This window comes from Capricornis sumatraensis, chromosome 20 (genome assembly GCF_032405125.1).
Source record: "Capricornis sumatraensis isolate serow.1 chromosome 20, serow.2, whole genome shotgun sequence".
Taxonomy (NCBI): Eukaryota; Metazoa; Chordata; class Mammalia; order Artiodactyla; family Bovidae; genus Capricornis; species Capricornis sumatraensis.
In genome coordinates, this window is record NC_091088.1 from 11,273,790 (window position 1) to 11,295,773 (window position 21,984).

Below are 21,984 nucleotides of genomic sequence, written 5' to 3' on the forward strand. Positions count from 1 at the left end.
TACTGACTGGCTTATTCAAGAGTAAGTTTGCTGACTTTCTGGAGGACTTATGGCCATTTGGAAAGAAAAGTCTGTTTCACTACATTCCGGTGAGCAGGTGGTTAGATTAGTATCTTATTTCTACACATATGGAAACATTTCCAATTACACATGACTTAGATGTCTCTCTTGGCTCTTCCAGAGTCTGGAGGTTGAAGCAGAGGGGAGAGGTGGAAATCAACATTTTTTTTTTTTTAATCATAAAGTTAACATTTTAATGGTCAGAAAAAAAAAGTATAAAGGCTTTGGGTTCATGGAAAGAACAACATTCTTGGGAGTGAAGTACATTTGGATCCCACCATAATCTCCTGGATTTAGGGGAAATTTCAGGGTTGGAAAGAAATTTCTGGCACCAAAGCAATAATACTATCTTAAGGAGGAATGGCTTATCAGAGTGGAGGAAAAACTGAAATCCCACTTCTGCCAATAGCTGATTCTATGGCTTTTCAAGCAGATTATTATTATTATTTTTATTTTGGATGCTTTTTCAGCCTTGTTTTGTTTGTGAAGTGCAGGTAATTGGGTCTACTTTGTAACGGCTCAACAGGGCGAAATGTAGCAGAGTCCGTAATCCTCCCTTCTCTGAATAGTACCTGTCAGAGAGTAAGCCCTCCTAAGTTGTTTAGTTAACAGTGAGCGTTTGCCTCTTGGACTGCGTTTCGTAAGTGTGCACGGGGCAGGAAGTCTGACAACTCCTAGTTGTGTGATGAGCGGTGACACTGAGATGAACTAGAAAACGTGATCCTCAGCCAGAACACCCCCGAAACCTTCTGGAGCTTGTGCTGCAGACCTGGTGCCCCCAAAGGAATGCAACCTCTAAAGTCTGCTTTTCTTGAGAAGAAGGGGACCACATGGACGAGGTCCTCCGTTTACACCAATGAAAGCTCTGGCCACCCTGGCCCCCGTCGGCAGCAGAAGCTCTGCCTAGAGAGAATGTCGGTACCGTGGAACCAGAGGGAGCAGGGACGACACTGTTGGTGAATACTGAAGAAGGTGCACTGAGGTCGAGCCACCTTACATGCGTGCATCCCAAAGTGGCCTCTGATGGATGCTTACAAGGTGGTGCCCCCGCAACTCTGAATGCTGCGTGCACTGCTCTTCTGAAAACACGCGGTCTCTAACAGCTGCCTTTCAGCAGAATTACCCCCACATGATTCATTTGTTCCTTTCGGCTACAAGAGAGCAGACCATGGAGTCGGATGTGAATGTGGCCACGTGCCTATGCCCAAGCTGTCATGCTTCGGGCACTGAGGGGACAGGGTCGCCTGGTCACTGCTTTGAATCTGCATGTCATTCTGCCACTCCTCACAGACACCTCATTCCTAGGCTCCTGTTAGACTTCCCTTTCAGTAGCAGTCCTGGGGAAGCTGTCAGACAAGCGCGGAAACCTCACGGGACAGGAACACCTGACACTCTTTCTGAGCCTCTCTCAGTCTGTCTGTCTAGCTATGTCTCTCCTTCTCTCTGTTCCTTAGCAACCACACCACGATCTGCAATGAAGGACTTGGGTGGAAAAGTTATATTACTAATCCGATACATGCTCCTGGCCTGAATCCTTTGAATTAATTCAGAAATTGGGATTGTAACGGGCTATCTGCTCTCAGAGGTGTTTTCAGGCTTATTTTATACTGTTTGGGCTCCAGAATCAGTTGGCTTTTTAAACCCCCTAATGTCCCAAATTTCATTTCTGCTTGCCAGCAGTGTGCTGCTGCTGCTTCCTGGTGAAAGCAGCAGGGGGCCGTCAACCGCACTGCCAGCTGACGTTGTGAGAGACAGCAGCTGTGCCAGGTGATTTCCAGATCCACATCGGGTGTCCCCAGCTGATAGGGCGCGGTGGCCCATTCAGTGCATAAAGCATGGGAGCTCCTTGCATCTAGTGGCCTTACTAGAAATCGTTACCGTCTGCATCCCTCCGATGGAAGGAGAAAGAATGTGGGAAACCCAGTTCACGTGATGAGTACTCCAGGGTGCAGGGCCCCATGGGCACGCGCACACGCACACAGGCACACGCGTGCAGAGACAGACACACGCGGGCACACGCACGCACAGACATACACACACACACACACTATTCCACTCAGCCCAGGGTGGAGGGCCCCACGGGCATGCACACACACACATGGGCACACATGTGCACAGACAGACACACACAGGCATGCGCATACGCACACGGGCACACGCACGCACAGACACACACACACACACACACTATTCCACTCATAGCCCAGGGTGGAGGGCCCCACGGGCACGCGCGCCCAGAGAGACAGACAGACAGACAGACACACACACACACACACACACACACTATTCCACTCACAGGCCATTGATGGAAACCTGGAGGCCCCGCCCCACCACAGTGCAGGCTGGGAAATGTAGTTCCCAGGTGGTGGGTCTCTTCTCAACATAGCCCGGTACCGTGGACCAGGGAGAGCAGGTCTGGGAGGTGCTGGTTTTCTCTGTCCACACTATCTATTTTATACAGCATGGAGGTCATTCTTGAGTTCTAGTTGGCTTCTGCCTTTAACGTGTGAATTTAAGTCCTTTTGATTTTTCTTGTGATTATGTGTGAATCTGTACTAATTTCTAAATTTCATTTTGCGTTTCCTCTCTATCAGGTGTTTTCCTTTATTAATGATTTTAGTTCTTTTTTGGATTTTATTTTTGCATCGATCCAGTTTCTTAATATCCTGTGGACCCCAAGCATTTTTTTTTTTTTTTCCTGCTGCCGCTAGTTTGGGAGCTAAACTGACTTTCCTCCTCCTCCTCCTCCATCTTTCTCTCTCTCATATCCTTTCCCTCCCCTCCCTTCCTCTGTTTCCTTTCTCCCTCCCTCCCTTCTGATATTTTTCTTCTTGAAACTTTCACATAGATGATTTACATTTTCTCTTACATAGTATAAAGCTGTTTACTGTCTCTTACTGTTTTAACCAGCAAAACTAGGCCCTAAGTGATTTAATAACTCAATTAAATCCCCCTCCCTAAAAAAGAGCATCTTCTTTGTTATTGCTGTTTCCTTTTCCAGTTCCTTTTTACGAGTAAGTTATTTGGTCCCATAGCTAATGTAGAAGGCGTGCAACATTTGGGGACACCTTGACTGTGACGTGTGTGTGTGTGTGTGTGCGCGCGCGCGCGTGCTGTGTACTGAGTTTCTAGCTTTTCTGCCTTTCTGGGTGCTTTTGTTGGAACTTATTAGAGGCTGTTTAGACAGATGCCACCTTGAGCAGGAAACGTTGGTTCTCTCGGAAGCACATACTCTTTTTAACCTTTTCTAGTTCGTCCGTTGAATATGCTGCTTCGCTTCTGCGGAACCTCAGAAAGATTGCTCTTTGGATTCACCCGTAAACTGAAAGTGACTGTCGTGCACCCCCAGGCACGACGACACTGTTGCACGTTTACTGCACGCTCCGCATGCCGGGCTCACATTCGTCATCAGCTTCTGCGTGCCAGCTTCTGAGTGGCAGGCTGGCAGCCAGCGGGCCTGAAGCTTCAGGAGAAAAGCCTGGCTTTCCAGCGGGTTATGTTGCCAGCGTCACTAGCCTACTTTTATCTCTTCTGAGGACTCTGTCCCGGGTTCAGGTGGTGCATTATTCATTCATTCATTTTCTAAATTAAACCCTATCTTGAAAACCTACTCTCTGCCACTCACTGTGTACCAGAAATCAGAGACAGAGATATAAAACTTCATTTTAACCGACTACAAATATTAGTGTGAATTATCAGTTGTTTTGGATTTCTTTCATAGTCTCCTGCAGTGTTATTGGGACTAGAAATTGCTCTAACCTTTTTGGAGGACACCCAGCAAAAAATGCATCAAAATTTAAAATACTGATGTCGCTTGACGTGGCAATTCTACTTCCAGCATCTTATCCTATAGAAAAAAAAATTGTTTATTGTAAAACATAGATAATACAACATTGTTTTTAGGAACAAAAACCTGGAAACTACATAAAGTAATATTGATTACAGCAACAGCAATAGTTAACACTTAGAGCATATGTGTTTAAGCTGCTTCCCATGCATATTATCTTATTGAGTTCCCACAGTAATCCCAGGGAAGGGATTCTTCTATTATTTCTATTTTTTACAGGTAAGAAAGGTCAAGCTTTGGGAATTTAAGTAAAAAGTTCACAAAGCTAGTGAAGGCTGTGGAGGACTGAGACATCCAAAGAGGATCAGTCTTTTTTTTTTTTTTTTAATAAATTTTCAATTGGATTAAAATGTTCTTTATTTGTTTTTTTTTGGTTGTGCTGTGCAATATATGAGGTATTAGTTCCCTGACCAGGGATCAAACCCATCCCCCTGTATCTGAGCTCAGAGCTTTAACCACTCTATGACCAGAGAAGCCCCAGATTAATTTTTAATAAATGTTTGAACACTTCTACTGGGTAAACCTACTGGTTGAAAAGACTATGGGTGGAGTTCTGTTTAGGTGTATTCTATCATGTGTTAACTGTGGAAAACCAGATTATGGACTAGAATAACACATATACTACGATACAGTGTCTGTAGAAACCCGTTGTGGCCCAGTGTTTTTTATACATGTAGAAACTGTATCCTGGAAGGGTTTGCCTCAAACTGTCACTCTGTTTATCTTGGGGCAGCAGGATGCCAGATACTTCCACTTGATACGTTATCCACTTCTCTATTATTTGTGCTCTGCTCAGTGAACCAGTTTTATTTTTATAAATAAGGATACATTTAAATCGTTGAAGCCCACTTGGGGTGAATCAAGTCCCTCTCCCCAAACCAACACACGCAGCCTCGGCACCGTTGCCGTCTGGGACTCGCTGTGGGATGTTTGTCAGCGTCCCTGGGCTCTACCCCCGAGATACCAGAGCAGCCCTCCCCCAGAAACGTGTCCAGACCTCACCGGGTGTCCCCTGGGGCTGGCGTGTCCGTGGTGAGAACCCCCCAGGCAGGTGCTGTCCTGGTAGTGTGTGTTTCTCTCCATCTCGAGCATCATAATGAAGATCGTCTCTCTCCATCTGAGCATCTCTCACACTTCACGGGTCCTTCAGGTGGAATTCGGAAGCCTTTCAACCAGAACAGACAGATCTTGTTTGTCTTTCTCTGTAGTCAGTGAAACTAACTGCCATTGACCTGTCACCAGATGGTCAACAGACCCCACATCTCTCTGTGAGTTTTTTTCCTATTTAAAAAAAAAAAATTCTTTAATTGGAGGAAGTTTCTTTTCAGTGTTGTGTTCGTTTCCGCTGTACAGCCGCACAGTTTGGCCCCAGTTATGCGTATGTCCCCTCCCTCTGGAGCCTCCCTCCCCTCCCCAGCCCCGACTCTCATGACCACGCATGAGTGGTCATCACAGAGCGCCAGGCTGGGCTTCCTGTGTTAAATAGCACCTTGTCACCAGCCGTCTATTTCACGCATGATGCTGTGTATAGGTGTCGATGCCACTGTCTCCATTTGTCTGTATACCTATCTGAATCTTGGGGTGCGGGACACCGGATTTATTTTATCAGCAACTTCTGCAAAGAAGGGGCTTCAGATGCTTATCAAGTTTCATTAAGAACCTACGTATTAAAATATTCAAAATATATAGGCTGTTCCTGTTGAGGATATAATTATGCAGTGGATTAGCTGATGTCCAGTCTGTTGCCTTTGAGCACGTCGTGGATGTTTCCAGTACTTACATAAGACACAGGGCCTGTTTATTAAAGAGTCTTCAACTGTGTATAAAACTCGAACAGTCAAAAGTAATGGTGTCTGCTGAAGGATTCTTTATCATATGAATTTACCTTTAGTCATCTATTATTTATTTCAGCTATTTTATATGCCATTATAATAAATATTATGACAGAGAAAGCTTTTACGCTTCAACTTATTGTACTACTCTCTACTTGCCTGCAATCCTTCAGCAAAATGTAACCATGCTTTACCTATAGTTAACGTAAATCATCACTTACATTAGGATGAAAAATTCACTATGAAAAAAAGCTCTTTCTTCAATAGCCAGGCATAAATGCCCAATCATGTTGGCTGCCAAACCCTCGTGCCATTTGCCATCCTCTTAAACTGTTTTTAAGCTGCAAAGTGAATGCATAGCATAGAGGGAAATTGGAAGGTTTTCGAATAATTTTCCCTCTCTTGTTAGTTTCTGGCAAGATAAGCACTTTTTTTATCCAGAGTGCAAAATACTGCCAATTACTGTCTAAGCATCTTTAATAGTTTTACTTTACGTGGTGCATAAGTCATACACCAAATTAAATAAGCCGTTATCCGGTACAGCTTCTCCTTGAATCAGCCTCACAATCACCTATAGATACTGAAACAGTTATTTTATAAATTGAGTTCCAGCAACCCAAGGCAGAAATTTTGACCTCTGTGTAATGAAAATCATTGTCATGATTTTCTCATTAGGCATGTTTATCACTGTAGTTTGGAGGGAGGGTGGACTTCAGTGGGGGGCACATTTGTGGAATCTCAGAAGTGAAGGTTCCTGCTTGATGGTTGATCTGAAGGTCAAGGCTTGAAGGAAAACCCAGGGCTTTGCTAAGGGTCATTTCTGGTTTGGCTCCCTATTTTGTAAATTGGACTCTTCTTTAAGAGCGTTTTCCTGGTGAAAGGCACAGAGGTGTACAAATTGATACAGGTATGGAGAGCCATGAAAGAGACTCTTAAGCTCTGCCATCTCCTTGGGTAGAAATGCTGTTTCAGTAAGAGCACTTACCAGAACATCCTTTTGTTAAGAAAATATTCATTTGTTGACATTTTGGCTGTGCTGGGTCTTGGTTGAAGCATGCAGGGTCTTTGATCTTCATTGCAGCACGCATGATCTTTAGTTGCGATGTGTGAGCGTTAGTTGTAGTCTGCAAAGTTGGGCATGTGGAATCTAGTTCCCAGACCCGGAATCGAACCCAGGCCCCCTGCGTTGGGAGAGTGCAGCCTTAGCCACTGGACCACCAGGCCAGTCCCCGAGCAGGGCATCCTTTTTATCTTCAGGCTTGTTCAGGGTTGGGCAGACTCCCATTTAGCTCGCTCATGATGCTGATTTGGGTTGCTCTGAGATGTACAAGAGCTGAAAGGAGATGCAAATCCTTATCTGCTCCTGCATTTCCCAGCAAAGAGGCTGACACCCACAGCCACAAAAACGTCACTTTCATAAGACTGGAGAAACGAGCGACATGAGGTCCCACATAGGATTCTGACAGATTACGGAACCAGTGTCGTTAGGCCTGTATTGTAGTTCAGTGAATAATGTCGTGTCAGTAACATGCTCATCACCGCTATCTCCTGCTGCTGTAAATGTGACAACTCCTATTTAAGGTTTCGGAACATAAAATCAGGACCAGGCATATGTAAAGTGGAAGGGCGAGAGGCATCAGCACAATGCAATTAAGGCCCATTGGATTAGAATTTGCAGGGTGCCATTAGCAATAAGCTCTGAATGTACATTATTGCCTTGGTTACATTTTCGCCTTCACTCCTAGGCTTCTCTTGTAAATTCTAAGTGTATGAAATAAATATGATGTAAAATAGACACAAACAAGAATATATAGAGGACGTTAATTTCTTGATAGCTTCTCAGTGTCAGGCATTGAAGAGTACGAGAACGGGGCTAGAGCCAGTAGTGATAAGCCAGCGAAGACACGAGTGTTGGAACCAGTCGAGTCTCAGTTCGAAACCTGAATCAGTGTCTAGGCTGTGCCACTTTAAACTGTAAAAACCTCTGTTTTCTAGGCTGTGAAATGGGGGAAATGATAGATACTTCAAAAGACTTTTCCTGTGACTCTTCAGTGAAAAATAAATGCCAAGCATATCATGTGGTGTGCTCGGTCACTCGGTCATGCCCAACACTTTGCGACCCTGTGGACTGTAGCCTGCTTAAGTAAATTTTGTGACTGCAATTGGTAATATGCCTTATGGTTGAAAAACAAAGAATCGGTGTCCTGTTCTAACAGTGGTGTTGCAAATGATAATAATTGTTGTTTCTGTGCTTCGTGCCTCGTATGCGCCATACCTCCTCTTTGCCCTAACCATTTACCGCAGACGCCCATTTCAGCATGAGTGCTGCGGCCCAGAGCAGCCACGCCGCTCCTGCGGCCACACAGCCAGTGCTGCTGTCCGGCCGGACTGCGGCTCCTCCCGCTCAGCCCGACTCTGCCGTCCCCTGTGGATGTTCCACACGGCCCCCATGTGGTTCCTGTGGTTCCAGGCAGTGTCACGCCTGAGTCACACTTGGCCAATTATAGTCATGCAATGGTATGAGAGAACAGTCTTGTGTAACGACAGCAAGAACCCCCTTGATTCTGCACTTGTAGACCCTTGAACCGCTAAGACAGGTTTTGGGAACTTAGCAAAGAACAACCCAGGAAGACTCATTCTACCGAGAGTGTCAGTGGGCTGGTGTCCCCGACTTCCAGGAAAGTGGAGGGAAAATATGTGGGTTGCTGCACTACTCTGTCTTTTGGCTGAACCTGGGGGTGGCTGGGAGCAGGTTTACGTCTCAGCTTCTTAGACGTTGCCTGCTGCTTCCACACCTGTGCATTCCTGCTTTAAAATGATGGGTGCCAGCATCTGTAGATGGAACTTAAGGGAAGTTTGCACTCCTCTTTTCCCTGAGATGATAAACTTGTGTACAGTGGTGTGGCTAAAGAAAAGAGTGTGGATTTGGGGAAGGGTTGGATAGGCGTTTTATAGCATTTAAAGATTCAAAGTTTAGTAGGAAGTTGTCTCTGTCAGCCAAAGCTAGGTGGGGGGCTCGTTGGCTGGTTGGCTGGATCGATGGGTAGATGGGTAGAGAGGAGGGGAGGGGGGAGGGGCATAGGGAAAGCCAACAGTTAATAGTGGGGTGGTGGCATTGTAGATACTTTCTGTCCGTATCCATCTGTCTTTTCTAAATGTTTCTATGACTACTGAAATTATGAAGCAGGAGGTGGCCTGAAATGAGCCTGGAGAGTAGAGAGGGCAAAATCATGGAGTGTGCGTTGGTGTTACTGATATTCACTGTGTGCATGCTGCATTTCTCTTCTTGCTGGGCGTGTGGAGGGTTGCACCTTTTCGAAGCTAGGCACAGCCACAGAACGTGCTCTGCCAACAAAGTGTTAGCAGAAGCAACCCCTGGCACCACGGGGTGGCAGCCCGTGGCATTCAGTGTGCAGCCGGATTCTCTTCCCCGCCCTGTGGAGGCTGGTGATGTTACAGGGGATGGAAACAGCCCCGGCCTCCACCTGCCTGGGTCCCTGGCCATTACAGTGACAGGGGCCCCCCTGACCTGAGGCATGAACAAGTCATAATGCTTGGTTTTCTTATGACATTGAGGGGTTTGGGGGCTCCTTCCTTGTTGAAGTTCGTCTTGACTGATACAGAGGCACTTGTGTGAGCCACACAGTAAGGGATCCAGGTCGTATCTTCCAAGCTACAAAAATGTTTTAAGCTAGAAGTGTGTGTGTGTTGCAAATCTAGAGCCCAGAGACTGGCCAGATAGAGTCTGAACTTTTCACGTCCTGGATGGCATATGCTGATTTAACATCTTAGTTGAAAATCTCAGCGGTTCTTTAGTGGTGATGGAAGAGTTCTGTATGTTGAAAGTGGTGATAGTTCTATGAATTTCTGCATGTGATAAAAATGTCATAGAATTATATGCATAGATATTTCAAATAAAAGAAAACGAGTGCATCCCCAAACTGGTGAAATCGAAGTAACATCTGGAGTCTAATGAATTACTTTGTGACAATGTCGATTTTCTGGTTTTGATGATGTGCTTCTTGGATAAGTCGTCCCCTCTGGGGGATGCGGGGAGATGGGTATGTGAGCATTTTCGGGTACTGTGTTTGCCACTTCTTGCGAGTCTATAATTCCTTCCAAATTAAAGTCAACAACAACAACAGCAGAAATGAGTTATACCAAGAAAGCGGATTGTGGTCAGTCTCAAATTCATAGACTCAGCAGGAAAGCTCACATTGGCAGATGGGGCCTCTTGCTTTCACCTAGCAATCAGCAGTTTATCCCTCAGAAATGCTCTCTGCTTGCAATCCGTCAGCCCCTGCCTTCTCATTTGGAGCACGTCCCACGATAAAAACATTTCTATCGCGTTGTGAAGTTTGTTAGACGACCAGAAGAGCAACCCCCCCGCAACACACACACACGTCAGCACATTTGTGTGCCCTCCCTCTGAAAGCTGTGTTTCCCTTTTCGGGGCTTAACTAAACTACGCACGCAGTCCCTCTGCATTTCTCAGGGTCAGTAGCAGAAAGAGGAAGCCTGATTCCGAGGGCAGGGGGGTCACCTGAGTAATTGGGTGTGGGCTTGAGTCACTGTCCCCAGGAGCCCGGTAACCCACCGCCTGTGGATTAGTCTGTTGAACTGCTTGATGGCTTGTGACCCCTCGTTCCCCCTGGATACGTACGTTCTGATTTTGTTCTTATTGGTGGTGGCAGCCCTGTGTTTTATCTTCCAGCAAGGGGCGAGGTGGTGGGGGCGGGGGGCGGTACCAAAAGACAGCTCACCACGTGCAAACCGCACATTAGAAGAACACGTTGGCCGGCTTGGCCACGCCATCGCTTTCATTGAAATTTTTGCTTTGGGGTTACCATCTGGGAATGTTCTCCCTGTTTTATGGGGGGAAAATGTACATGCATTCTTTTCTAATATGTAGCCAGCACATTCCTTGGGGATTTCCATCAGGGACTCAGCTGAGAGGAGCCATGTCTGTCCTTACCACCCCTCCCTTAATAGGAGAAATATCCGGTTTTCCTCTTGCGATCCTTTCAAAGCTCCGTAAGATTCTGCGTTGGTGACTAGTGTCGTGCTCTGCGCCAGGGGCGGCTGGGGCCTGAGGAGCAGGATGAGGGTGAAGGGCCATTTGAGTTGCCACGTCTGAACGTCAGAACCGGTAGTTGAGCATTCGGGAGGCATAAGAATCTATGGGGAAGGAAAGCTAGCCATTTTGACAGACGTCCCGCTCTGAAGACTTGAGCCACAGGAAAACATCCATCACGCAGATGGAAAGTGGGGACGGGGGGTGGTGGGGTGGTGGGAGTGCGGTTTGCTGCCCATCTGGAGTCCTGAGCCCTCTGTACAGGGTACGGCATCACTCGGGTGCAGCCCCTTCTCCTGGTGGCAGCTTACCTTCATATGGGATGAGGGCTGTGGCCTTGCCTTACTGTGAACCCTCCAGCTTTAATATTCCCTGATCTCAGGAAGCTCTAATGAAACCCACATGTTGGCACTCTGCTCTTTTCCTGGATCAGGTTAGATGCTTCTCCTTCTTCCAGAATCTGCAGGTGTGTGCAGCTGCTGTTACCTGAGGAATTTAAGATCTACTTCGGCCAACTTGCCTTTGCCAGACTTCTGGGGTTTGGGGAGGTCACTGAATTCCTCTCTATGGCCTTTCCTGAAAACTGGGCCCTGTTAGTGGCAGGACCTGGATCCTCCAGGGTCCAACAGTGATCTGGTACAATGTGGTCTTCTGGGGGAAGCCTCACTTGCCGTGAACACAGTTTCACCCACCCTGTTGCCCTGTCGCCCTCCTGAACAACCATTTATTACACAGTGGCCTCGGGGAAAGAGCTTGTCACCACGGGCATCTTCCCTCCTTCCGGTTAAAGTGATGAAACACCTTTTGTCTTCTAGGCAGGCTGTTAGGTGCTTTGCGCTTAGCCTCACGACTCTGAGTAGATGATGAACACTCATCATTTACAAGTGAGGAAACTGAGGCTCAGAAAGGTTAGGTGGCCCAGAGTCTGTGCATCCCAGCTGTGTCGGCCTGGTGTTCACTGTCCAAGGCCTGGGACTCGGGTCATGGTCCAGGATGTTGGTGGCCAAGGTGAACTTCTGCAGACACACTAAGCGTCTCAGCACAGCCTGTGTGTCCGTCCAGGTGGAGGGTGCCCTCCACTGAGCCACGTGCACCCCCTTCAGAGCCTCCGAGCACATTGTGATTCTCACTAGTCTTACTTCAGCGTTGCAGTCTAGACAAGGATTCCGAGGCTCACCGCCTGTCTTATGGGAATCCACTTACCTGATCAGGCAGGTAGCCTGGCCGTCTGTTCTGAGGAGAGAGACCGAAGAAGTCGTAGCATTTCAGCCCACAGCAGAGTCCAGGCAGACTTAAAAATCGGGAGGGCCTGGTAAACACAGGGCCTGCTTGAAAGGCATGGTCTTTCTGGAACTGTGCTGGGGCCCGTGCAGTGGGACGGGGCGGCTTCAGTGATTGCTGCAGCGCTTCTGGTGTGGCTCCAGGAGGGAGTTTGGGCTTCAGTGTCAGACTGGCTTGAGGCCTCACCATCCACACTTCCTAGCTCTGTATTCAGTCTCTTATAAGATGCCACAGTGTAAAACAGGCCAAATGCAAGGTAGCCTTCAGTTGCCCTGAGGGTGCGATGATGCCTGTAAATGCCCACCCACCGTCACCCAAGGTCAGACATCAGGAGCATCATTACTGTCAGCCGCGTGTGCCTCACACCCACAGAGTTCACAGGGTCTCTAAACCAGGGTGCTCGAACCTGGCTTGTCCGCGTCTCTAAAGCAGGGGCATGCAGGGCTGTCGGGCTCCGTTGGTATTACCGAGTTTTGCCTGCCTTTGTACTTTCTGTCCATGCCTTGTGTTTCATTTCTGAGGCAGGCTTAGTGGAGTGGTTCCAGAGCCCAGATGGCAGCTTTTGAGATTCCCACGTGGCCTTTGATGTTCCTGCAGGAGGCGGGCTTCGTCCTCGTGTATCTCTGTCATTATAGTTAGGAGGCACTTTGAGAGGAGATACATGAGCCCCCGGACCCTGTGGATCCTGTTTCGGGCGCTGAGTCAAACAGTACAGGCCCTCAGCCTGGAGTTTTAGCAGAGTCCCAGCCTCCCATCCTCCCTAAACTTGGCAGTAAAAAGCCCCGTTCTTCTATTCATTCCGATGATTTATATTCTCCCTGGGCGTCTAATATTAAACAGGGGAATTCCGACATGTTCCATAACACATTTACTGTAACTTGATACCATGAACTAAACTTGCTGTTATTTATCATTTCTTTTTATTTTCTCTCATTCCAGCACAAAGCCAAGGTAGAAGCAATGACCCTGGACCTTGCTCTGCTCCGTAGCGTGCAGCATTTTGCTCAAGCATTCAAGGCCAAGAATGTGTGAGTGTTCCAGCAGAGGGTTATAGATCATAATATCTCGCCATTGTAATGTCTTTATCAGATGAACACAACCGGGAAGATGGAAGGCTATTGTGCCGTCTTGGCGTCCAAACAGGAGGCTCATTTATCCTGGCCCGGTCGAGGTGTACCGTATTTTTTTGACTCTGAGCCCTCCTCATTATGAGACGTGTCATCAATCTCATAACAGCCTCCCAGAAAACAAGAAAAAGATCCTACTAAGCATCAGTAAAAAGCGACCTCGTAAAAGGCAGCTGATTGCAGGCTGCATCCTGATCACAGACATCTTCAGGGCACCTCCCAGGATCGAGGAGAAGTTCCATTTTCATTGCACTTAGGAAGAGGTCAGGTCAGCTCTCTAGTTCCACAAGGGGGCTGAACCTCAGAGCACGGGAAGAAGGTTTTACTGTTTAGCAAACCTGCGATGGTTTTACGTGGCCCGTGGACACGGTTCCAAAAGCGTGGGCTCACATCTGAGAACTTCTGTTTTTCCATTCTTTCTCAGACTTTCAAAAATGCCTGACGGAGGGAGCCTTTGCTGAGGACTGGCATTTTTTTTTTTTTTTTTTTGGCCATCCCTTACCAACCGCCTTTCCTAACAGAGAGCAAGCAGCTCTTAAAGCCAGAACTGAGGAAAGCGGTGGTGGTTAGCTTCCTTTTCATTACAATATTTTGTTTCCAAGTGTTTATTTTTACAGTTCCCTCTGATTTTTTTTTTTTTAAGGGCAAGCAATACTGGTTTCTCATTTAACATAGAGGTTTAAATTTCTTTAACAAATCACTTCGTTTAATTTTTCTTTTCCAGTGAGTTGATTTAAACCCAAGGATTAAGTTAATAATAGTCCACGTGGTGCCAAGGGTAAAATAATTCCACAGTCGGCACCAGAGTCCCTGAGTTTGGAGCAGGCTGATCAGTGACAAGCGGTCTCAGGGTTGGCCTCCGTCGGGCTTGCTGGTTTTAACAGTTCTCTGCGGAGATAATGGATGGGAGGGGAGGTGTCTCAGACCAGATGTTCCCATGGCGTGATGTTGGCCCGACTCCTCAATGCTGTCCAGTGGCCAGCTCTTCTTCTTTCTCCCTTCGTTTTCTCACTCGTTCTTTTAGACCGTTGAGAAGTCTGTCCCCTAAAGCCCTTTCTGGAGCAAGCCCGAGTCCTTGAGATTGAAATGTCAAGTGAGAGTCTTTAGTGAGATCTGCACTCCCCGCTGCCCCCACCCCAGGGGCCTGCCCTGTGCTCCAGCGAATAGCTAGCTGGGCATTGTCCGCAGGCCAGTGGACCTAGGTGAGCCCCACTGTGTGCCCTTTTGGCAGGGATTGGTAGCTGCCAGCCCTTGCCAGAGCTTCCAGAGAACCTCCCATCAAGACAGAGCTGTAGCTCTTTAAATATTTGCCCTTTCCTCCCTTCATGATTCATTTATCCGCTTGCTTCTTCACTTAACACGCATTTAACACATGCCTCCAAAGCCCCAGGCTCTCTTCTCAGCTCTGGAAAGAGAGTGGTGGCTGATGGAGGCCCAGTTAAGCTCACCCAAGCCATTGTGCGAGTTGCCAGCAAGCAGGCAGTGTTTAACCTCTGGCAGCCTACTCCTCGACCTAGCATTTCTGCGGTTGTTTGGAAGAGAACAGCAATAATAATACCGACCGTAGCAGCAGTAACAGCTCATTTCTCGAGAGCTTGCTATGAGCCCCACACCCAGTACCCTTTGTGTGCTGTTCCTAGCTTAATTCTCCAAGCAGCCCTCAGGGTAAGTGCTGTCCTTACATCTATCACGCAGTCGAGGGAAATGAGACCAGAGAGGGTGAGTTATCCGAGGGCACGCGGCCAGCCAGCAGGGGCGCTGAGGCCGGGCACGCCCGGGCAGCCCGCCTGCCGAGCCTCCTTGCTGCCCTGTCTGTCGTTCTCAATGGGCCAGAAAACGAGGTCCGAGACAGTGAGTGACTATCGCAGGCTGCCTTAGCAGGTCGGTGGCAGAGGCAGCATTTCCGTCCGCTGTGACTCCCTCCGCTTGCTCCCCAACACCATGCCGCTCCCATGGGAGCTGAGACGCGCTGTCGCTGCACTCTCCCTCCAGTCCTGGTGTCAGCGCTCGCTGGGAGGAGGCGTTTAGCCGAGCAGAGCCAACAGTTACATAAGAGGACTGCCTTCCAAGTCTTAATGGGACCATTCGTTTTTAACCGTTAAGTAGTTCAGAAATCATCAAAGCCAACTGCCTTCTGTGATCACCAAGCCCAAACTCTTGGAGAAAAGTGGTCTCCCATTCTGCCCTAATTCTGGATTTTAGCAAATGAATTCTGAATTTCTGTACTCCTTGGTTCAGAAACAAAAGCAGTTTTCCTCTTAGCCAACCCTATGCCATGAACCTCCTTTCATCAGTCTCTTAGGGTCCAATATTTTACATGGATTTAGACAAATCAGCATGAAAATCCCACAGAACTTTCCCTTTGAAAGACCAGCAGGGCGAAGTCTTCCCCAGCCGAGCATATGACAGTTCAGCCCTCACAGGTCTGTGGATTCTGAGAACTGTCAGAAACGAGTTCAAGTGTCAATGACTGAACTGCCAGAAAAACACGTGTCGCTCTCTTCCTATCTCCAGCTCCCATCTTTTGATGTTAACATCTCCTTATGTGTAAAACGTAATGGCAAACGAAGGAGAGGTTACCCATGCCGGGCCCACTCCTTTCTGCGCCCTTGGACTGAGGAGAGGAAGAACCCGTCCACTGAAGTGCCGCGTGGACGCACGCACTTAGCAGTCTGTGCCGAGGCCCGTCTGCAGGCACGCCAGGAGTCCGCTCGGGCGCTTTTTACCGTGTGCATCCCCTCGGTTCGTGCCCCAGCCCGGTGGTCTTGCCATGCCAGGGCGGGCAGCAGCGCATGTAGTGTGAGCCTGGAAAAGGTAGAAACGGGTACCAGTGCGAACCTCTTTGGAAGATGCAGCTCATGGTACGGATGAGCCAGTCTCCTTCCGCCTTCCGCCAGGAGGGCATGTGGCTTCAGCCTCTCCTCGGACGTTCTTCTTCTTTACGTTTTTTTTGGGGGGGGTGGTGGCATGGGGTGGAGACTGAGCCTTTTCAGAATGAGCCCTGCTAACGGTGGTTATGCAGATCATCATTCCTCTCTGACATTTGTTTATTCCGTGCAAGGCCACACGCCCAGCACTTATGCCCATGTTCTCTCTCTGATTCCTTACAGTCATCCCCAGGCATGACTCATCTTATCTCTGTTTGCAGTGGAAAGGCTCCAGCTTCTCACCGAGAGGCCAACTCTCTTTCCTGACTTTAGCAAGTGGCAGATCCCGAATTGGAACCCAGGTCTGTCTGAATCCACAGCGACCCCGCTTCTTGTTCCACCTCACCCTTCAGGCATTTTCTTCAGTGTGGATTTCTGGGTTGGTAGGAATTACTGAGGACCAAGTTACTCAGAAGTTTAGGGGCCGAACACCATTCAAGGCAATGAGTATTCTATCCTCTCAGTTTACTTAAATCAGAAATCAAATGAGGTCAGTGCATCTTAGCCTGTATGTCTCCCTCCAGTTTCTAAATTTCTGTTTATTTAGTGCAGCGTATGTGTTTCAAGGGCAGGTGTGTCCTCTGGAGTTTTCTGTGGTCTGTGTTTCACTGACTGCACCCCGGTGGTCTCATTCAGCTGGTTCTTTTGTCTTCTCCTTTTCCTGTGAAATGGTAGCCAATGCTAAAGGCTCTTTCAAATTCCTGTTTAATTTTTATTTGGCAAGAATGCTTGGTAGGTGGTGGTGTTGTCTTCAAGCCAGTTTTCGTGAGGCTCTGCATGCCCCGACCGACCCGTCCCTGCGCCCGCGCGGTCTGTCTGTCTGCCCGCTCCCCCTCGCCCGCCATCCCTCCTGTCCCCCTCCACTCCTTCTTCTTCTGGGTGGTCAGCCCAGGAGGCCTCAGAGCTCCCAGGGCACTTCTCCCCCGCATCAGTGGTGGTGGTGGTCGGCCAGTGTGTCTCAGGTCCAATTATTTTGGGGCATTACTGGAAAGTTCCAAACCAAAGCCTGTGGTGAGTCCCAGCCAAACTTGAGTTTTGCAGGATATTTTTGTTGAAACCGCAGTCCTGGAGAGCAGCCAGCCTCCATGCTCCTGATGCCCGGCTGGTCAGGGCCTCCGTCAGGATGTGAAGAGCTCAGACCCTTCCTGGTGATTCCGAATGAGCATCAGGATTCTCTGTAGTGGGCTCTGAAGCCGGTAGGCTGTTGTTGGGATACCTTTGCACAGTTTCATCCATCATACCAACTGCTTAATTTCCTGAAAAGCATTCATTTTGAACAGGTCCTGTAACAATAGTTCAGGGGCTTTAGACTTCTGTAAATATATATATATATGTATTTCCTTTATCAGATACTGTTTTATGGTTTGAGTTCTGTATATTCCTAAAATAATGGACACCTGGATTCCAGTTTTGAAATTTGAAAACTTTCAGTGATGGCACATACTATAGGGAATTTATTGCTTGGCTTTCAGCTACCAGTCAGCTCTAATAATATCATCTAAGGCCTTTGATTCATCTTAGAAGTTAATGGAAGTTGACCATAAGATAATTTTAAAGTAACACCTGCAGTTCTAAAGATTTCTAGAATTTTGTTTTGGCCGTGGATCTCTACTTTCTCTTTTCAGCTTTCTGTCTCCAGCAGAATTTAAGGAAATCAAGCTTTGTTTCACTTAAAAATACTTAAAATACTTTCACTTAAAAATTGGATAGTGGTGTTTAAAGAAAAATTGAAAGAATACTTTTTCTGTTTCCTCTTTACTGTTTATACATTTGAGGGAGAAATCTTAACAAAGTTATTTAATTTCACTTCTTAGAACTTGAAAATTCAGGAATTTCGGAAAGTACTAATCCCAGATTTAATTTTCTTGAATTCTTATTTCCAATTTTGCTGTCTCCAGTCCTTCTACAGAAGTGGGTGGGCTATAAATTATAAATAAATCCCAATTTTTGAGGGTTAAATTACCCTGCAAGACTAGTGTATAAATTACAGCTTAATCTCTCTTCTTCTCCTCAGTTTGGTTTTAAGAGTAACGTTCTAGCCCATGTATCTCTGTTACTTTTTGCTCAACGTGAGAAATCCATTTCTGGTTTGTGTGACAGAGTATCATGTTGCTTTGCTTTTCTGAACAGTTTGAAAGTAAAAGAAAAACAGAGAGGCAGATTTTTTTTTTTCAACTGTAATAAACTCTCTAAATCTAGATCTTAATTACAGTATCTTGCAAAACATTTTTCAAAGTCTGCAGGTTCATTTTTCCCCATCCCCTACATTTTCCACCTTGAGGTATTAAAAAACCGTACTGTGAAGCATTTAACGTGTCTAGAAACATCAGAGAAGGCTTCCATCCACAGTAGATGTCTTGCCTTCTGAAGCTTAACTCTTTAGGCATCAAACGTTCTTACATAATTCTTTAAAACAATATTTGTAAAACAGATGGTGTTCTGTCATCCCTTATGAAACAAAAATACAGACACAAGAGTGTAGTGCAGGGGTCAGTACGCTTTTCTGAAAAGGGCCGGAGAGGAAGCGCCTCGGATTTCTCGGGCGGTAAGGCCATCTGTGTCAGCGGCAGCCGTGGACAGGACTTACGTGGGTGAATGTGGCTGTGTCCCAGCAAAACTTCACTTCCAAGAGCAGAAAATGGGCTGGGTGTGTCCGAGGGCCCTGGTGCGCCCTACTTTCCCCGTGGTGCAGTGGAAAGAACAGAGTTTTGGGGGAGTGACTGAGCTTTGGTTCAAACCCAAGCTCTGCCGTTTGCCAGCCGCGTAGCCGTGGGCTGAGCATTCTGGGCCTCGCTCTACAGGTGCATGTCGAGCAGGTCCCCGCACAGACCTGTCAGGCCAGTTGAGAAGAGGAGGCCACTCAGGAGGCAAGCAGGCACGCCTCAGTGCACTGTGCCCGTGGCTGGCACAGTATGTGTGTGTTCCTGTCTTGATCCTTAAAATGACTCGAGAGTTTTCATGAATATATCCAGTATGATACAATGGAAATAAGATAGATTCCTGTCAAAACAGAAAAGGAGGATCAGAGTGGACTGGTCAGACATGACTGCAGAGGAGTGCGGGTCTCATGAAGTCTTTGCAGCCGTTAATACAGTGGACCTGGGGACTTCCCTGGTAGCCCAGTGGCTAAGACTCCGCTTCCCAGTGCAGGGGCCCCGGGTTTGATCCCTCATCAGGAAACTAGGTCCCGCATGCTGCAGCAAAGACCAAAGCTCCCTCGTGCCACAGCTAAGACTTGGTGCAGCCAATAAGTAAGTGTTTTTTAAAAAACTGGGTCTGAAAATGAGCTTTGAGATCCCTCGCAGCGCAGGCAAGAAAGGACATGAGCTTCACGTTGCCCGTAAACTATATGCAGGGCCAGCCCTGAGCAGAAATACTGCTCCTATAGTGATGCGTCACTGTCACAGAGTACTCAGGACTCTGCTGTGAGCTCGTCTCCCTGGCCTTCGTTACTCTTCACAAAGCCACGGACTCAAAGGGGGTGCTTCCCCATTCTCTTTCGGAGCAGATGGGTAGACTGTCTCCTTTGCCGTTGCTGCTATTGTTTCCCCTGGTTTTAGGCAGCTTTCCAGATGATTTGAGTGGCCTTAAGGGCAGCTTGCTTGGAATAAGTGAGAATTACAGTGGGCCACAGTAAAAATAATTAACCTCTGTATTGTGAGGCACCAAAGGACTCCATATGCCTCTTCTCCCCTCCTCTTTTGGCTTATTTTTAAAAGTTTTTCCCTTCATGTCATTAATTATTTAGTGTTTACAACAATGCCAGGAACTGGGCTAGACATTGAAATTAAGCCGTTTGCCCTCTCACTTCTCCTGTGCCTATCACTCTTTTCAAATAGTTGTGAAGCTTAAGGATTTTTTTTTTTTTAAATAGCTTTGCGCGGTGCTGACTATCTTCAAAAACATATCCTTACTGAAGAAGAATGGTTGTTAAATTAATTAAGAGCCATTTTGCAATTAAATGTGTTAGGGAAAAAGTGAGCCTTTTTGCCATCATTAAAAGTCATCACTGCCAAGGAATACATGACAATGTGTTTGAATTAACCACAGCGATGTTTGCAAAATAAACAGTTTTGATTTCCCAACAGAATTCTAGGTTCAGCCATCACTATCATGTTTCCAGAAGTCAAAGTGATGTATGTTAATTGAAGACACACAAAAAAACCTTCCCTTCCAGGAAGAGTAAAAACCCTGCTGTGGAGAGTACATACAGTTACTCTGTGGCCTCCTCCTGCCTCACCTACCAGCCCACCACGTGCATAGCCAATGCATAGCCAGTGTTAGGGCGCTAATACCAGCAAATGGTATGAACTTAGTTGCTGGTCTTCAGCATTGATTCCTTAACGCGCTGGACCAGAGCATGAGTTGGCAAAGTTTTTCTATAAAGAATCAGATAAATAAATATTTATATAAATGAATAGCTATACCAGTGTTTTTCCCTTCATGAACCAAATGGTCTCCGTAGCAGCCATTCAACAGTGTTGAGTGTCTCTTGAGTGTTGAGTGAAACCGCGGTGATGTGGAAGTAGCTACTGATAATGTGTAAATGATTGGGCAAGACCAGATTCCAATAAAACTTTATTTAGAAAGACAGGAAGTGGGTTGGATTTGGGATTTGGTCTGGGGGTTGTGGTTTGCTAACCTCTGGACTAGAATCCCCTTGTCCCTTGAAATGTAACTCATTTGAAAAGCATCTTTCCTCACTATGAGAGACACATTCCATTTTGGATTTTGTTAGGTTTGGTCCAGATAAATCAGTATATATGATATAAATCAGTATATATAGCCAGTGTTGTGGGCATGGTTCATTTCACTTCTCTGCAGATAGCACTCTGTGTTCCTTAGAGGCTGAAAGAAGAGATAAGAGTTTGAATAGAATAGTGTGCTGTGCTGAGTTGTGGAAATGCCACCATAAGGGAAAGCAGGTCAACTAAGACAAGCAAGTATTGTTTAAATAATGAAGACACCAAAGCCCTGGTTGGGACTTGGAACTGTAAAATGATGATAGAGATAGTAATCGCTAGTATTTATCACCTGTTTATTATGTGTCACACACAGCTAAGCACTCTTCTGCCATCCCATTTTACCCTCACAAGGACTTCATGGGGTAGGTCAAAAATTGTAGAAGAAAGGCGTTGTCTTATGGTTCAGCCTAATGTGATGCTCAACCGCATTTCATCAAGAAGTCAGCAGGAAAGAGATAAAAGACCTTGACCCAGCTCGTGCCAGCTAGTAGATGGTGAGACTAGTGAAAGTGAAGTGAAGTTGCTTAGTCGTGTCCGACTCTGCGACCCCATGGACTGTAGCCTACCAGGCTCCTCCCTCTATGGGATTCTCCAGGCAAGAGTACTGGAGTGGGTTGCCATTGCCTTCTGTAGAGCTGAGTCCAAAATCTGCTCTGTTGCTGAGCTCCACTTCGATAGTAGTTTGGAAAATCAGAAAGCTCTGTCTCATTCAGAAATCCGTCATGTAGGACATGGTGTCTCTGAAGGAATTTTGTCCTACCGGTAGGATGGGCGGCAACCCCTGCCTGCTGGGAAGGTGGTTAAGGTCACTTCAAGGTTGAAGGGGATGCACCTTCCAGCCAGTTTCCTATGATCGAGAGGAAATTGTGTTGCTGAAATACGTGTAAAAGAGGTTAAACACCCCTCACGAGAAGAGAGGTTCATCCCCTCAATTAAGTGGTCAGGTGGTTTTTCTCCCAAATGCCTAGAAGGTGTCTGTCCCTGAAGTCTATAAGCAGAAGTGGCAGCAGCTGTCTCTGCATTCGCTCCCAGTGTCAGCGTTGGTTTCCCCTGGGCTCCTACCTGTTTTCCTAGTGACACTGATCTGGTAG

The 21,984-nt window shown here is 47.0% G+C and overlaps 1 protein-coding gene across 1 annotated transcript in view; it reads left to right on the forward strand.

Moving 5' to 3' along the window:
• The window catches only part of WWOX (WW domain containing oxidoreductase), a 912,592-nt gene that overhangs the window by 217,452 nt on the left and 673,156 nt on the right, over positions 1 to 21,984 (forward strand). The window contains exon 6 of the mRNA XM_068992691.1: positions 13,034 to 13,122. Coding sequence (XP_068848792.1) covers positions 13,034 to 13,122 — 89 coding nt within the window. The remainder of the gene's footprint in view (positions 1 to 13,033; positions 13,123 to 21,984) is intronic.